Below are 16,733 nucleotides of genomic sequence, written 5' to 3'. Positions count from 1 at the left end.
ACATCTACAGTACACATCTACCATCTACCGTACATCTACCATCCACATCTACCGTACACATCTACCATCCACATCTACATCTACCATCCACATCTACCGTACACATCTACCGTACACATCTACCGTACACATCTACCATCCACATCTATCTACCATCCACATCTACCGTACACATCTACCATCCACATCTACCGTACACATCTACCGTACACATCTACCGTACACATCTACAGTACACATCCACCATCTACATCTACCATCCACATCTACAGTACACATCTACCACCACACATCTACCGTATCTACCATACACATCTACCGTACACATCTACCGTACACATCTACCATCCACATCTACATCTACCATCCACATCTACATCTCTACCATCCACATCTACCGTACACATCTACCATCCACATCTACCATACTACCGTACATCTACCATCCACATCTACCGTACACATCTACCATCCACATCTACCATACACATCTACCATCCATCATCTACCGTACCATCATCTACCATACACATCTACCATCCACATCTACCATCCACACACATCTACATCTACACATCTACCATCCACATCTACCGTACACATCTACCGTACACATCTACCATCCACATCTACCATCCACATCTACCGTACACATCTACCATCCACACATCTACCGTACACATCTACCATCCACATCTACCATCCACATCTACCATCCACATCTACCACCACATCTACCATCCACATCTACCGTACACATCTACCATCACATCTACCGTACACATCTACCATCCACATCTACATCTACACATCTCTACCATCCACATCTACCATACACATCTACAGTACACATCTACCATCTACATCTACCATCCACATCTACCGTACACATCTACCATCCACATCTACATCTACCATCCACATCTACCATCCACATCTACCATCCACATCTACAGTACACATCTACCATCCACATCTACCATCTACATCTACCATCCACATCTACCGTACACATCTACCATCCACATCATCTACCATCTACCATCATCTACCATCCACATCTACCGTACACATCTACCATCTACCACACATCTACAGTACACATCTACCATCACATCTACCATCCACATCTACAGTACACATCTACCATCCACATCTACCATACACATCTACCATCCACATCTACCATCCATCTACATCTACATCCACATCTACATACACATCTACCATCTACATCTACCATCTACATCTACCATCCACATCTACCATCTACCATCCACATCTACCATCACATCTACATCTACCATCCACATCTACATCTACCATCCACATCTACCATCACACACATCTACCATCTACCATCTACATCTACCATCCACATCTACCGTACACATCTACATCTACATCTACCATCTACATCTACCATCCACATCTACATCTACATCTACAGTACACATCTACCATCCACATCTACCATCTACATCTACCGTATACATCCACATCTATCTACCATACACATCTACCATCCACATCTACATCTACATCATCTACCATCCACATCTACCATACATCATCTACCATCTACATATCTACATCTACTACCATACACATCCACATCTACATCTACCGTACACATCTACCACACATCTACCATACACATCTACCATATCTACATCCACATCTACCATCACATCTACCATCCATCTACCATCCACATCTACCATCCACATCTACCATCTACCATCCACATCTACCGTACACATCTACCATACACATCTACCATCACATCTACATACACATCTACCATACACATCTACATCTACCATCCACATCTACCGTACACATCTACACATCTACCGTACACATCTACCATCATCTACCGTACATCTACATCTACATCCACATCTACCATCCACATCTACCGTACATCTACCGTCCACATCTACCATACACATCTACCATCCACATCTACCATCCACATCTACCGTACACATCTACCATCTACACATCCACATCTACCGTACACATCTCTACCGTACACATCTACCATACACATCTACCATCCACATCTACCATCTCTACCATCCACATCTACCATCCATCATCTACCATCCACATCTACCGTACACATCTACCATACACATCTACCATACACATCTACCATCCACATCTACCATCCACATCTACACATCTACCGTACACATCTACCATACACATCTACCATCTACCTACCGTCCACATCTACCATACACATCTACCATCCACATCTACATCTACCATCCACATCTACCTACCATCCACATCTACCATCTACCATACACATCTACCATACACATCTACCATCTACCATCCATCTATCTACCATCCACATCTACCATCTACCATCACATCTACCATACACATCTACATCTACCGTCCACATCTACCATCCACATCTACCATCCACATCTACCGTCCACATCTACCATACCATCTACCATCTACCATCCACATCTACCGTACACATCTACATCTACCCACATCTACCATCCATCTACCGTACACATCTACCATACACATCTACCATCCACATCTACCATCCACATCTACCGTACACATCTACCGTACATCTATCTCTACCATCCACATCTACATCTACATCTACCGTACACATCTACCATCCACATCTACCATCCACATCTACCGTACACATCTACCATACACATCCACATCTACATCTACCATCCACATCTACCGTACACATCTACCGTACACATCTACCATACACATCTACCATCCACATCTACCATACACATCTACATCTACCGTACACATCTACATACACATCTACCGTACACATCTACCATCTACCATCCACATCTACCATACACATCTACATCTACCATCTACATCTACATCTACATCTCTACATCTACATCTCTACTCACTCAACGTAAACAAGATAGCCTAGAATGACATTGATGTTGTCAGGAGAAAACAATCTATTTTCTACAATGATGGTCTAGGAACAGTGTGTTAACTGCCTTGTTCAGGGGCAGAACCGTACATATTTTTACCTTGTCAGCTCAGGGATCTCCATCTTCAACCATTCACATTACTGGCCCATCACTCTAACCACTAGGCTACCATGCACATCAAACCATGATCAATCAATGTCCCATCTACCATTCCTATCCTCTACAGTCATCTCCATACATCATACATTACAAGCTCTCTCTGTCTCTTTGTCTCTCTGTCTCTGTCTGTCTATTTGTCTCTACCATCTGTCTCTTCTGTCTCTCTGTCTCTACTCTCTTTGTCTCTACTCTGTCTCTTTGTCTCTCTGTCTCTTTGTCTCTACCGTCTCTCTGTCTCTTTGTCTCCCTGTCTCTTTGTCTCCCTGTCTCATTGTCTCCTCTACCTCTTTCTCATCTCTACCATCTCTGTCTACTCATCTGTCTACTTTGTCTGTCTGTCTGTCTGTCTCTGTCTCATCTGTCTCTCATCTACCATCTCTCTCTACCATCTTTGTCTCTCTCTCATCTACCTCTCTCTCTCTACCATCTCTCTCTACCATACACATCTATCTTTGTGTCTCTCTGTCTCTCTCTTCTCCACATCTACCGTCTCTACCATCTCTCTCTACTTTGTCTCTCTCTACCATCTGTCCATCCACATCTACCATCTCTCTCTACCATCTCATCTCTCTCTTCTACCGTCTCTCATCTACCGTCTCTTTGTCTACCATCCACATCTACCATCTTTGTCATCTACCTCTCTACCATACACATCTACTCTTTGTCTCATCTACCATCTCATCTACCATCTCTCTACCGTCTCTCTACCGTACACATCTCTCTCTCTCATCTGTCTCTCTCTACCATCTCTACCATCTCTGTCTCTCTGATTACAGTCTCCAATGTCTCTTTCTTCCTCTCTGCTACCTCCAGCTCCAAGCCGTCTCTGATAGAATACCTGAGCTACAACCTGAACTTCCTCAGTATCCTGGTGGGACCCTGCAGTCACTATAAGGACTACATAGACTTTATAGAGGGGAGACACGTTCAGAGGAGGCTGAGAAGGCTTTCTAGCGTCCACCACTGGACAGAATGGACATGATAAAGTCTCAGAGCTCTCACCTATGGTAAGACTGGGTACAAGTAGAGTCATGTTAGTCTACAGAGCCCTCTACCTATGGTAAGACTGGATACAAGTAGAGTCAAGTAAAGACGTCTACTTTCTTTCAGAAACTATATTGCCATTAAGTTAACAACATAGCAGCATATTATCAGGTGTTTTCTTTGCTAAATAAGATGTGTTTTAAATGACTTACCTGGCTCAATCTACCATCTCACAATTAAAAAGTAGTTTCCCTGATGGCCATGAACGATCTGACTCTCTCCCTCTGGTTTTCAGGCTGCTGTCACACGTAAACTGCTGATCTGTGGTGTGTGCATGGTTTTGTTCCTGACCCTCACCAAAGCGTTCCCCGTCACATATAACGTTGACAGACATTTCGTCACGAGGCACCTTTCCTGACCAGACTGACATATGCCTTCTTCTCTATACAAGCTGCTAGACCCAAGTTCTACTTCGCCTGGACTTTAGGTGAGGCTCTACCCACCCAGTGTAGTGTTGGCTATTGTTCAAGTTCATTCATTCATCTACTATTGGGGAAAGTCTCCATTCATTCATTCATTAATATTGGGGAAAGTTCATTCATTCATTAATATTGGGGAAAGTTCATTCATTCATTCATTAATATTGGGAAAGTTCATTCATTCATTAATATTGGTCTCTTTGAAAGTTCTTCATTCATTACTATTGGGGAAAGTTCATTCATTCATTAATATTGGGGAAAGTTCATTCATTCATTAATATTGGGGAAAGTTCATTCATTCATTACTATTGGGGAATGTTCATTCATTCACTACTATTGGGGAATGTTCATTCATTCATTACTATTGGGGAAAGTTCATTCATTCATTACTATTGGGGAATGTCTCTTCTTCTTACTATCTGGGGAATGTTCTTCATTCATTACTATTGGGGAATGTTCATTCATTCATTACTATTGGGGAAAGTCTCATTCTCTTCTTAATATTGGGGAATGTCTCTTCATTCTTTGTCTACTATTGGGGAATGTTCATTCATTCATTACTTTATCTATGCTCTTTCTCTCTTTTGTCTCTCTCTCTCTTCATTGTGCATACATTCTCTCTATTGGTCCTCTCTTTGTCTCTCTGTCCTCTCTGTCTCTCTGTCTCTGTCTGCTCTGATTACAGTCTCCAATGTCTCTTTCTTCCTCTCTGCTACCTCCAGCTCCAAGCCGTTGGGGAAAGTTCATGAGCTCATTCATTATCCTGGTGGGACCCTGTTCACTCATTCATTAATATTGGGGAAAGTTCATTCATTCAGGCTGGGGAAAGTTCATTCATTCATTACTATTGGGAAAGTTCATTCATTCACTACTATTGGGGAATGTTCATTCATTCACTACTATTGGGGAATGTTCATTCATTCATTACTATTGGGAGATCTGACTCTCTCCTCTGGTTTCAGGCTGTTCATTCATTCATTCTATTATCAGGTTCATTCATTCATTAATATTGGGGAAAGTTCATTCATTCATTAATATTGGGGAAAGTTCATTCATTCATTAATATTGTGGTTGTGCATTCATTCATTACTATTCACCAAAGTTCATTCATTCACATACTATTGGGGAATGTTCATTCATTCAGGCTACTATTGGGACTGAATGTTCATTCATTCATTACTATTGAAAGTTCATTCATTCATTACTTTGGGGAAAGTTCATTCATTCATTACTGTTGGCTATTGGAAAGTTCATTCATTCATTACTATTGGGGAATGTTCATTCATTCATTACTATTGGGGAATGTTCGTTCATTCATTACTATTGGGGAAAGTTCATTCATTCATTACTATTGGGGAAAGTTCATTCATTCATTACTATTGGGGAAAGTTCATTCATTCATTAATATTGGGGAAAGTTCATTCATTAATATTGGGGAAAGTTCATTCATTAATATTGGGGAAAGTTCATTCATTCATTATATTGGGGAAAGTTCATTCATTAATATTGGGGAAAGTTCATTCATTCATTCATTAATACTGGGGAAAGTTCATTCATTCATTAATATTGGGGAAAGTTCATTCATTCATTAATATTGGGAAAGTTCATTCATTAATATTGGGGAAAGTTCATTCATTCATTCATTAATACTGGGGAAAGTTCATTCATTAATACTGGGGAAAGTTCATTCATTCATTAATATTGGGGAAAGTTCATTCAGTCATTCATTAATATTGGGGAAAATTCATTCATTAATATTGGGGAAAGTTCATTCATTCATTAATATTGGGGAAAGTTCATTCATCATAATATTGGGGAAAGTTCATTCATTAATATTGGGGAAAGTTCATTCATTCATTCATTACTATTGGGGACAGTTCATTCATTCATTAATACTGGGGAAAGTTAATTCATCCTTTCATTCTTCCATTCATGTGTTGGTCCCAACAGCGGATGCCATCAACAACGCAGCAGGTTATGGTTTTAAAGGTGTGGATGAAGCTGGACAGGTGTCCTGGGACCTCATCTCCAACATCAGTATCTGGGGGATTGAGGTACGTTTGGAAACAACAACTTTTAGCTTTGCAAAATGACTTGAAGTTTAATATTGAACTCTCTCTCTCTTTTTGCAGACAGCAACTAGCTTCAAGAAGTTCATAGATAACTGGAATATTCAGACTGGTGTTTGGCTCAAAACGTAAGTATTAATTCTACCTAGATATTCTACCAAGATATTCTACCTAGATATGCTACCTAGATATGCTACCTAGATATTCTACCTAGATATTCTACCAAGATATTCTACCAAGATATTCTACCAAGATATTCCACCAAGATATTCTACCAAGATATTCCACCAAGATATTCCACCAAGATATTCCACCAAGATATTCCACCAAGATATTCCACCAAGATATTCTACCAAGATATTCTACCTAGATATTCTACCTAGATATTCCACCTAGATATTCTACCTAGATATTCTACCTAGATATTCTACCAAGATATTCTACCAAGATATTCTACTAAGATAATGTCCTCATATGCATAACATTAGTACAAAACCAATTTTCTGTACATTCATGAATGTTAATTTTATTCTGTTAACTGCATAACAATATATCTGACCCAGGTCTGTTTATAACTCCTCTCTGTTCAGTGTGTGTTACGACCGTGCTCCCCGTTACCCCACAGCCCCGACCTTCACCCTGTCTCCTCTCTCTTCAGTGTGTGTTACGACCGTGCTCCCCGTTACCCCACAGCCCCGACCTTCATCCTGTCTCCTCTCTCTTCAGTGTGTGTTACGACCGTGCTCCCCGTTACCCCACAGCCCCGACCTTCACCTGTCTCCTCTCTCTTCAGTGTGTGTTACGACCGTGCTCCCCGTTACCCCACAGCCCCGACCTTCATCCTGTCTCCTCTCTCTTCAGTGTGTGTTACGACCGTGCTCCCCGTTACCCCACAGCCCCGACCTTCACCCTGTCTCCTCTCTCTTCAGTGTGTGTTACGACCGTGCTCCCCGTTACCCCACAGCTCTGACCTTCATCCTGTCAGCTCTATGGCATGGAGTTTACCCCGGATACTACTTCACCTTTATTACTGCTATACCCATCACACTGGCAGCTCGAGCTGTGAGTACCATTATTACTGCTATACCCATCACACTGGCAGCTAGAGCTGTGAGTACCATTATTACTGCTATACCCATCACACTGGCAGCTAGAGCTGTGAGTACCATTATTACTGCTATACCCATCACACTGGCAGCTAGAGCTGTGAGTACCATTATTACTGCTATACCCATCACACTGGCAGCTAGAGCTGTGAGTACCATTATTACTGCTATACCCATCACACTGGCAGCTAGAGCTGTGAGTACCATTATTACTGCTATACCCATCACACTGGCAGCTAGAGCTGTGAGTACCATTATTACTGCTATACCCATCACACTGGCAGCTAGAGCTGTGAGTACCATTATTACTGCTATACCCATCACACTGGCAGCTAGAGCTGTGAGTACCATTATTACTGCTATACCCATCACACTGGCAACTAGAGCTGTGAGTACCATTATCACTGCTGTACCCATCACACTGACAGAGCTGTGAGTCTTTCTCTCGCTCTCTTTCTCTCGCTGTCTTCCTCACACTGCTGTACCCACACACTGACACACACACTTTCTCTCGCACACACACACACACACACACACACACACACACACACACACACACACACACACACACACACACACACACACACACACACACACACACACACACACACACACACACACACACACACACACACACACAGCACTCCCCTCATGTGTCTCCTCATCTCAGCCTCACCCAGGGCCGACCATAACCGTGTTCTGTCTCCCACACCGCAGGTCCGTAAGAACGTCCGGCAGTATTTCCTGTCCTCTCATCCTGTGAAGCTTGTCTATGACGTAGTGACCTGGGCAGCTACTCAGCTGTGTGTCTGCTACACCGTCATGCCCTTCCTACTGCTGGCAGTAGAACCTACCATGCAGTACTACAGGTCAACATTCATTTAGGTTATTTTCCCTACTGGTCAAATGTGTCTCTTTAACGATGACGGTCGTATGTAGCCTGGCCCCTGATCTGGATGTGCTATCATGTCAACTTCTTGGCATGACAAGGAGTGTAATGTTAGCACAAACAGACTGGTACCCAGGCTAGGTCGTATGTGTTCAATTTAGTAGCTTAGTGTTCTATTATCTTATTAATAAGCCCTGGACACAATGGACAAGTGTGTCATCTCTACCGTCAGTTGTCTTTATGGAGGACAAGTGTGTCATCTCTACCGTCAGTTGTCTTTATGGAGGACAAGTGTGTCATCTCTACTTTATGGAGGACAAGTCATCTCTACCGTTGTCTTTATGGAGGACAAGTGTGTCATCTCTACCGTCAGTTGTCTTTATGGAGGACAAGTGTGTCATCTCTAACCGTCAGTTGTCTTTATGGAGGACAAGTGTGTCATCTCTAACCGAGTTATCTTTATGGAGGACAAGTGTGTCATCTCTATGTGTCATCTCTACCGTCAGTTGTCTTTATGGAGGACAAGTGTGTCATCTCTACCGTCAGTTGTCTTTATGGAGGACAAGTGTGTCATCTCTACCGTCAGTTGTCTTTATGGAGGACAAGTGTGTCATCTCTACCGTCAGTTGTCTTTATGGAGGACAAGTGTGTCATCTCTACCGAGGAGGACAAGTGTGTCATCTCTACCGTCAGTTGTCTTTATGGAGGACAAGTGTGTCATCTCTACCGTCAGTTGTCTTTATGGAGGACAAGTGTGTCATCTCTACCTTTTCTCTTATTCTGTCAGTTGTCTTTATCTTCTTTCCCCCGAGGTCAATGTACTTCCACATTCACATCATCAGTATTCTGACTGTGATTGTCTTTATGGAGCCAGAGCCACAAACCAGTTAGAGGACAGTGTGCAGCAGCAGCAGTCTTTATGGAGGACAAGCCTGGTCATCCTACTGATCCTCTTTATCCCCAGGCCCAGTGTGTCATCTCAGCTCAGCCTCTTTATGCTCCAGCCTCATCTCCAGCCTCAGCTCCTTTAGCCTCAGCTCCAGCCTCCAACAACAACGTGAAAAGAAAGTGAAGTGTCCCTCTGTGTGTTGTCTTTATGGAGGCAGCCAGAGATCTTTATGGAGCCCACTGGGTCATCAAAGACATCTCTGTGTGTCTTTATGGAGGACAAGTGTGTCATCTCTAACCGGGTTATCAGAGGGACAAGGGACTGTGCCTGCTGGCCGTCGGCCTTTATGGAGGACCCTGTACATCCAACACTTCTACTTGTCTTTAAAAGGACAAGTGTGCCCTGCTTGCCAATTCTCTGTTCTGTCTTTCCATGGAGGCAAGTGTTCATCTTCCCTTCATGGATCTTTATGGAAAGGACAAGTGTGTCATCTCTCCCGTCTAGTTATCTTTATAAACTCATCTCAATACAACACTTCTCTTTCAATGGAGGACAAGCTGTGTCATCTGACCGAAAGTTATCTTTATGGAGGAAAGATCTGAGAAGTTGTCTTTATGGAGGACAAGTGTGTCATCTCTACAGTCAGTTATCTTTAGACAGACAAGTGTGTCATCTCTACAGTCAGTTGTCTTTGTTTCTGGACAGGACAATGTACTTCCACATTCACATCATCTATTCTACAGACTGAGGCAGTTGTCAGGCAGACAAGAGCAGACCCCAGGCAGGACAGACAGACAGACAGACGGACAGGCTACAGACAGCCTCAGGCAAACAGGCAGGACAGGCCTGTCACTCTAGGCGTCAGTTGTCTTTATGGAGGACAACGTGTCAGACAGACCGAGGCTTTACCAGAGGACAGAATGGGCATCTCTGGGTCAGACAGACATCTTTATGGAGGACAGAGAGAGCTCAGACGGGGCTCAGATCTTTATGGAGGACCTAGGGACTGTGATGTGGCTGGCCCATTTCTTTTACATCTTACCACCAGTTGTAGATATCTTTATGTCAAACATGTTCATCTCTGCCCTTATCTTTAGTGAGATATTAATGGTGTCTGTTTATTGTTGTATGAATGGAGGAAACATTATCCCTCAGGATGGCAGGTAGCCTCGAGGTTAGAGTGTTGGGCCAGTAACAGAGATGTAAAATCTGTCAGTTGTGCCCTTGAGCAAGGCACTTTAAACCTAATTGCTCCAGGGGCTCTGTACAATGGTGACCCTGACCGTGACCCCACTCCCTGCAGGTGTCTCGGGGAGTTGGGATATGGTGACCCTGACCGTGACAGTGACCCCACACCCTGCAGGTGTCTCAGGGGAGTTGGGATATGGAGGACCCTGACCGTGACCCCTTACTCCCTGCAGCTGTCTCAGGGAGTTGGGATTCTGGCATGACCCATGACTTTGACCCCACTCCCTGCAGCTGTCTCATCATCAGAGTTGGGATTGGTGACCCTGATGGGTGTCTGTTTAGCAGGGATATGAATGCCCCTGGACCGTGACCCCACTCCCTGCAGGTGTCTCAGGGAGTTGGGAGCCTATGAGTGACCCTGACCTCAGTGACCCCACTCCCTGCAGGTGTCTCCAGGGGTCCAACACATATGGTGACCCTGACCGTGACCCCACTCCCTGCAGGTGTCTCGGGGAGTTGGGATATGGGTGACCCTGACCGTGACCCCACAACCTGCAGGTGTCTCAGGGGAGTTGGGATATGGTGACCCTGACCCTGCAGGTGTCCCTACTGCCCCCCACTCCCTGCAGGTGTCTCAGGGGAGTTGGGATATGCTGTCCCAAACTGGTTCACTCCCTGTCAGGTGTCTCAGGAAAGGAATGGGATATGATCCCCTCTAGTCCCCCAGATGGTCCTTCTGGGAATGGTGACCCTGATGGGACCCCTTCCCTGCAGATGTCTCAGAATGGGCACAGACAGGTCCAGACCGGACCCCACTCCAGCAGGTGTCTCAGGGGAGTTGGGGACAGAAATACAGGTGTGTCCAGGACAATGGGTCCAGATGGGATATCATGTCCAGATGGGTCCCTGGGTCCAGATGGGTCCTGGTGAATGCAGATGTGTCCCTCAGGATGATGGTCCTCTGGTCCAGATGGGTCCCGGTGTAGATGGGTCCCGGTCCAGATGGGTCCCGGTCCAGATGGGTCTGGTCCAGATGTGTCCCCACTCCAGATGGTGTCTCGGGGAGATGGGATATGGTGATGGGCTGGTGACCCCAGATGTGTCTCGGGAGGGTCCCGGTCCAGATGGGTCCTGGTGTGACAGACAAATGGCCCCGCCCCACAATCCCGAATTATTTGTCCCAGATGGCACTCTATTCCCTTTATAGTCCAGATGGGTCCTGGTCCAGATGGGTCCTGGTCCAGATGGGTCCTGGTCCAGATGGGTCCAGATGGGTCCTGGTCCAGATGGGTCCCGGTCCAGATGGGTCCAGATGGGTCCAGATGGGTTCTGGTCCAGATGGGTCCCGGTCCAGATGGGTCCTGGTCCAGATGGGTCCAGATGGGTCCTGGTCCAGATGGGTTCCTGGTCCAGATGGGCCCAGATGGGTCCAGATGGGTCCTGGTCCAGATGGGTCCTGGTCCAGATGGGTCCTGGTCCAGATGGGTCCCGGTCCAGATGGGTCCCGGTCCAGATGGGTCCTGGTCCAGATGGGTCCAGATGGGTTCTGGTCCAGATGGGTCCTGGTCCAGATGGGTCCTGGTCCAGATGGGTCCAGATGGGTTCTGGTCCAGATGGGTCCTGGTCCAAAGCAGTGTAGTGTATAGAGAATAGGTGCCATTCAGAACATAGTTATGAGGCTCTAGTTCGGAGCTGTTTGAATCGTTTTTAACACTGGATGCTGTACATCAGGTCTCCTAATATTCATTTCATGTGTCTCTATGTATATAAGAGGATGGACAAGTTTACTTTTATTGGGCAAGAACTTGAGATTTCATTAATTTGTCAGTTAAAAAAAAAAATGTAAATGTTGTATTAACTTTAGAGTCTTACAGTCTCAGATGAGGTGCAGGAAGCACCAATGACTTCTGAAGGAAAGTGTTTGGTTCTGTCCCGAATGGCACCCTATTGCCTGTGTAGTGCACTACCTTTTTAAAACAGGGCCTTATGGGGACGCAGCCGTTGACTTTGTTTCAGGGGATGATGTGGAAGTCTTCTATGCCTCAGAAGAAGGTCCAAGATCTTCACACTACAAGATCTTCAACATTTCAAGTCCTGAAGCAGCTGAACCACTAATGATGCTAATATGAAGCGTGTCTGGACACTACACACACACACACTACACACACACACACTACACACACTACACACACACACACTACACACTACACATGCTACACACACACTACACACACACATACTACACACATACACCACACAGTTCACACACACACACTACTCACACACACACTACACACTACATTTCTAGTCAGTATACCAGTTTACCATAAATATGTTTTTTATCACCCAGACAGTTTGAATTTGTCTTCTTTTTTTTCTTATAATTCCACCAATCAAGTTATTAAACAATATTAAGAGCAAAAAAAAAATAAAGAAATTAAAAATGATTTTGATTGTTGATTGTGTCTTGAATAATTACTGTCAAATTGTAACGTCAGTAGCATAACGTTCACTATGGACACACAGCGACACAATGGCAATAACATCAGTTGTAATGTAACTACTATGAGCCCATATGATAGAGGAGATAATATAATAATAATAATAATATATGCCATTTAGCAGACGCTTTTATCCAAAGCGACTTACAGTCATGTGTGCATACATTCTACGTATGGGTGGTCCCGGGGATCGAACCCACTACCCTGGCGTTACAAGCGCCATGCTCTACCAACTGAGCTACAGAAGGACCCCTAGTTACTGATACAGGTCTGAAAGACCTATGGAGACGAGACGGCAACACACTGTACAAGATGCCCATCTTCAGATAACTCTCTTCCTCAACCACAGAACAGCTGGTTCAGTCTCATTCCAGGTGATCCGTCATCTCTGGAGGCGGCAGGGTAGCCTAGTGGTTAGAGTGGAGGGGCGGCAGGGTAGCCTAGTGGTTAGAGTGGAGGGACGGCAGGGTAGCCTAGTGGTTAGAGTGGAGGGCGGCAGGGTAGCCTAGTGGTTAGAGTGGAGGGATTTAGCAGGGTAGCCTAGTGGTTAGAGTGGAGGGGCAGCAGGGTAGCCTAGTGGTTAGAGTGGAGGGGCGGCAGGGTAGCCTAGTGGTTAGAGTGGAGGGGCGGCAGGGTAGCCTAGTGGTTAGAGTGGAGGGGCAGGGTAGCCTAGTGGTTAGAGTAGGACCTAGTGGTGGTAGAGTGGAGGGACGGCAGGGTAGCCTAGTGGTTAGAGTGGAGGGGCAGCAGGGTAGCCTAGTGGTTAGAGTGGAGGGGCGGCAGGGTAGCCTAGTGGTTAGAGTGGAGGGGCGGCAGGGTAGCCTAGTGGTTAGAGTGGAGGGACGGCAGGGTAGCCTAGTGGTTAGAGTGGAGGGGCGGCAGGGTAGCCTAGTGGTTAGAGTGGAGGGGCAGCAGGGTAGCCTAGTGGTTAGAGTGGAGGGGCGGCAGGGTAGCCTAGTGGTTAGAGTGGAGGGGCGGCAGGGTAGCCTAGTGGTTAGAGTGGAGGGGCGGCAGGGTAGCCTAGTGGTTAGAGTGGAGGGGCGGCAGGGTAGCCTAGTGGTTAGAGTGGAGGGACGGCAGGGTAGCCTAGTGGTTAGAGTGGAGGGGCGGCAGGGTAGCCTAGTGGTTAGAGTGGAGGGACGGCAGGGTAGCCTAGTGGTTAGAGTGGAGGGGCGGCAGGGTAGCCTAGTGGTTAGAGTGGAGGGGGCGGCAGGGGAGCCTGGAGTGGTTAGAGTGGAGGGAGGGGCGGCAGGGTAGCCTAGTGGTTAGAGTGGAGGGGCGGCAGGGTAGCCTAGTGGTTAGAGTGGAGGGGCGGCAGGGTAGCCTAGTGGTTAGAGTGGAGGGGCGGCAGGGTAGCCTAGTGGTTAGAGTGGAGGGCGGCAGGGTAGCCTAGTGGTTAGAGTGGAGGGGCGGCAGGGTAGCCTAGTGGTTAGAGTGGAGGGCGGCAGGGTAGCCTAGTGGTTAGAGTGGAGGGACGGCAGGGTAGCCTAGTGGTTAGAGTGGAGGGCGGCAGGGTAGCCTAGTGGTTAGAGTGGAGGGCGGCAGGGTAGCCTAGTGGTTAGAGTGGAGGGGCGGCAGGGTAGCCTAGTGGTTAGAGTGGAGGGGCGGCAGGGTAGCCTAGTGGTTAGAGTGGAGGGACGGCAGGGTAGCCTAGTGGTTAGAGTGGAGGGACGGCAGGGTAGCCTAGTGGTTAGAGTGGAGGGGGCGGGTAGCCTAGGGTTAGAGCCTAGTGGTTAGAGTGGAGGGGCGGCCTAGGGTTAGCCCTAGTGGTTAGAGTGGAGGGGCGGCAGGGTAGCCTAGTGGTTAGAGTGGAGGGGCGGCAGGGTAGCCTAGTGGTTAGAGTGGAGGGGCGGCAGGGTAGCCTAGTGGTTAGAGTGGAGGGGCGGCAGGGTAGCCTAGTGGTTAGAGTGGAGGGGCGGCAGGGTAGCCTAGTGGTTAGAGTGGAGGGCGGCAGGGTAGCCTAGTGGTTAGAGTGGAGGGGCGGCAGGGTAGCCTAGTGGTTAGAGTGGAGGGGCGGCAGGGTGGAGGGAGGGACAGGGTAGCCTAGTGGTTAGAGTGGAGGGACGGCAGGGTAGCCTAGTGGTTAGAGTGGAGGGGCGGCAGGGTAGCCTAGTGGTTAGAGTGGAGGGGCGGCAGGGTAGCCTAGTGGTTAGAGTGGAGGGGCGGAGGGTAGCCTAGTGGTTAGAGTGGAGGGGCGGCAGGGTAGCCTAGTGGTTAGAGTGGAGGGGCGGCAGGGTAGCCTAGTGGTTAGAGTGGAGGGGCGGCAGGGTAGCCTAGTGGTTAGAGTGGAGGGACGGCAGGGTAGCCTAGTGGTTAGAGTGGAGGGGCGGCAGGGTAGCCTAGTGGTTAGAGTGGAGGGGCGGCAGGGTAGCCTAGTGGTTAGAGTGGAGGGCGGCAGGGTAGCCTAGTGGTTAGAGTGGAGGGCGGCAGGGTAGCCTAGTGGTTAGAGTGGAGGGACGGCAGGGTAGCCTAGTGGTTAGAGTGGAGGGGCGGCAGGGTAGCCTAGTGGTTAGAGTGGAGGGGCGGCAGGGTAGCCTAGTGGTTAGAGTGGAGGGGCGGCAGGGTAGCCTAGTGGTTAGAGTGGAGGGGCGGCAGGGTAGCCTAGTGGTTAGAGTGGAGGGGCGGCAGGGTAGCCTAGTGGTTAGAGTGGAGGGGCGGCAGGGTAGCCTAGTGGTTAGAGTGGAGGGGCGGCAGGGTAGCCTAGTGGTTAGAGTGGAGGGACGGCAGGGTAGCCTAGTGGTTAGAGTGGAGGGGCGGCAGGGTAGCCTAGTGGTTAGAGTGGAGGGACGGCAGGGTAGCCTAGTGGTTAGAGTGGAGGGACGGCAGGGTAGCCTAGTGGTTAGAGTGGAGGGGCGGCAGGGTAGCCTAGTGGTTAGAGTGGAGGGACGGCAGGGTAGCCTAGTGGTTAGAGTGGAGGGCGGCAGGGTAGCCTAGTGGTTAGAGTGGAGGGCGGCAGGGTAGCCTAGTGGTTAGAGTGGAGGGCGGCAGGGTAGCCTAGTGGTTAGGGGAGGGGCGGCAGGGTAGCCTAGTGGTTAGAGTGGAGGGCGGCAGGGTAGCCTAGTGGTTAGAGTGGAGGGGCGGCAGGGTAGCCTAGTGGTTAGAGTGGAGGGCGGCAGGGTAGCCTAGTGGTTAGAGTGGAGGGACGGCAGGGTAGCCTAGTGGTTAGAGTGGAGGGGTAGCGGCAGGGTAGCCTAGTGGTTAGAGTGGAGGGGCGGCAGGGTAGCCTAGTGGTTAGAGTGGAGGGGCGGCAGGGTAGCCTAGTGGTTAGAGTGGAGGGGCGGCAGGGTAGCCTAGTGGTTAGAGTGGAGGGGCGGCAGGGTAGCCTAGTGGTTAGAGTGGAGGGGCGGCAGGGTAGCCTAGTGGTTAGAGTGGAGGGGCGGCAGGGTAGCCTAGTGGTTAGGGAGGGGAGGGTAGCCTAGTGGTTAGAGTGGAGGGGTGGCAGGGTAGCCTAGTGGTTAGAGTGGAGGGCGGCAGGGTAGCCTAGTGGTTAGAGTGGAGGGAGCGGCAGGGTA

General features: G+C 47.8%; 1 protein-coding gene across 1 annotated transcript in view; it reads left to right on the top strand.

Moving 5' to 3' along the window:
- The window catches only part of LOC118382131 (lysophospholipid acyltransferase 1-like), a 16,752-nt gene extending 9,066 nt beyond the window's left edge, over positions 1 to 7,686 (top strand). Inside the window, 7 exon segments of the mRNA XM_052509360.1 lie at positions 3,930 to 4,071; positions 4,073 to 4,123; positions 4,396 to 4,498; positions 4,501 to 4,587; positions 6,530 to 6,633; positions 6,712 to 6,776; positions 7,510 to 7,686. Of these exon segments, the coding sequence (XP_052365320.1) occupies positions 3,930 to 4,071; positions 4,073 to 4,123; positions 4,396 to 4,498; positions 4,501 to 4,587; positions 6,530 to 6,633; positions 6,712 to 6,776; positions 7,510 to 7,618 (661 nt within the window). The 3' untranslated portion in view covers positions 7,619 to 7,686.
- Positions 7,687 to 16,733: the final 9,047 nt, after the last annotated feature.

The sequence above is a fragment of the Oncorhynchus keta genome, unplaced genomic scaffold (assembly GCF_023373465.1).
Source record: "Oncorhynchus keta strain PuntledgeMale-10-30-2019 unplaced genomic scaffold, Oket_V2 Un_contig_4386_pilon_pilon, whole genome shotgun sequence".
In the NCBI taxonomy this organism is placed as follows: domain Eukaryota; kingdom Metazoa; phylum Chordata; class Actinopteri; order Salmoniformes; family Salmonidae; genus Oncorhynchus; species Oncorhynchus keta.
This window is presented reverse-complemented; position numbering and strand designations above follow the sequence as displayed.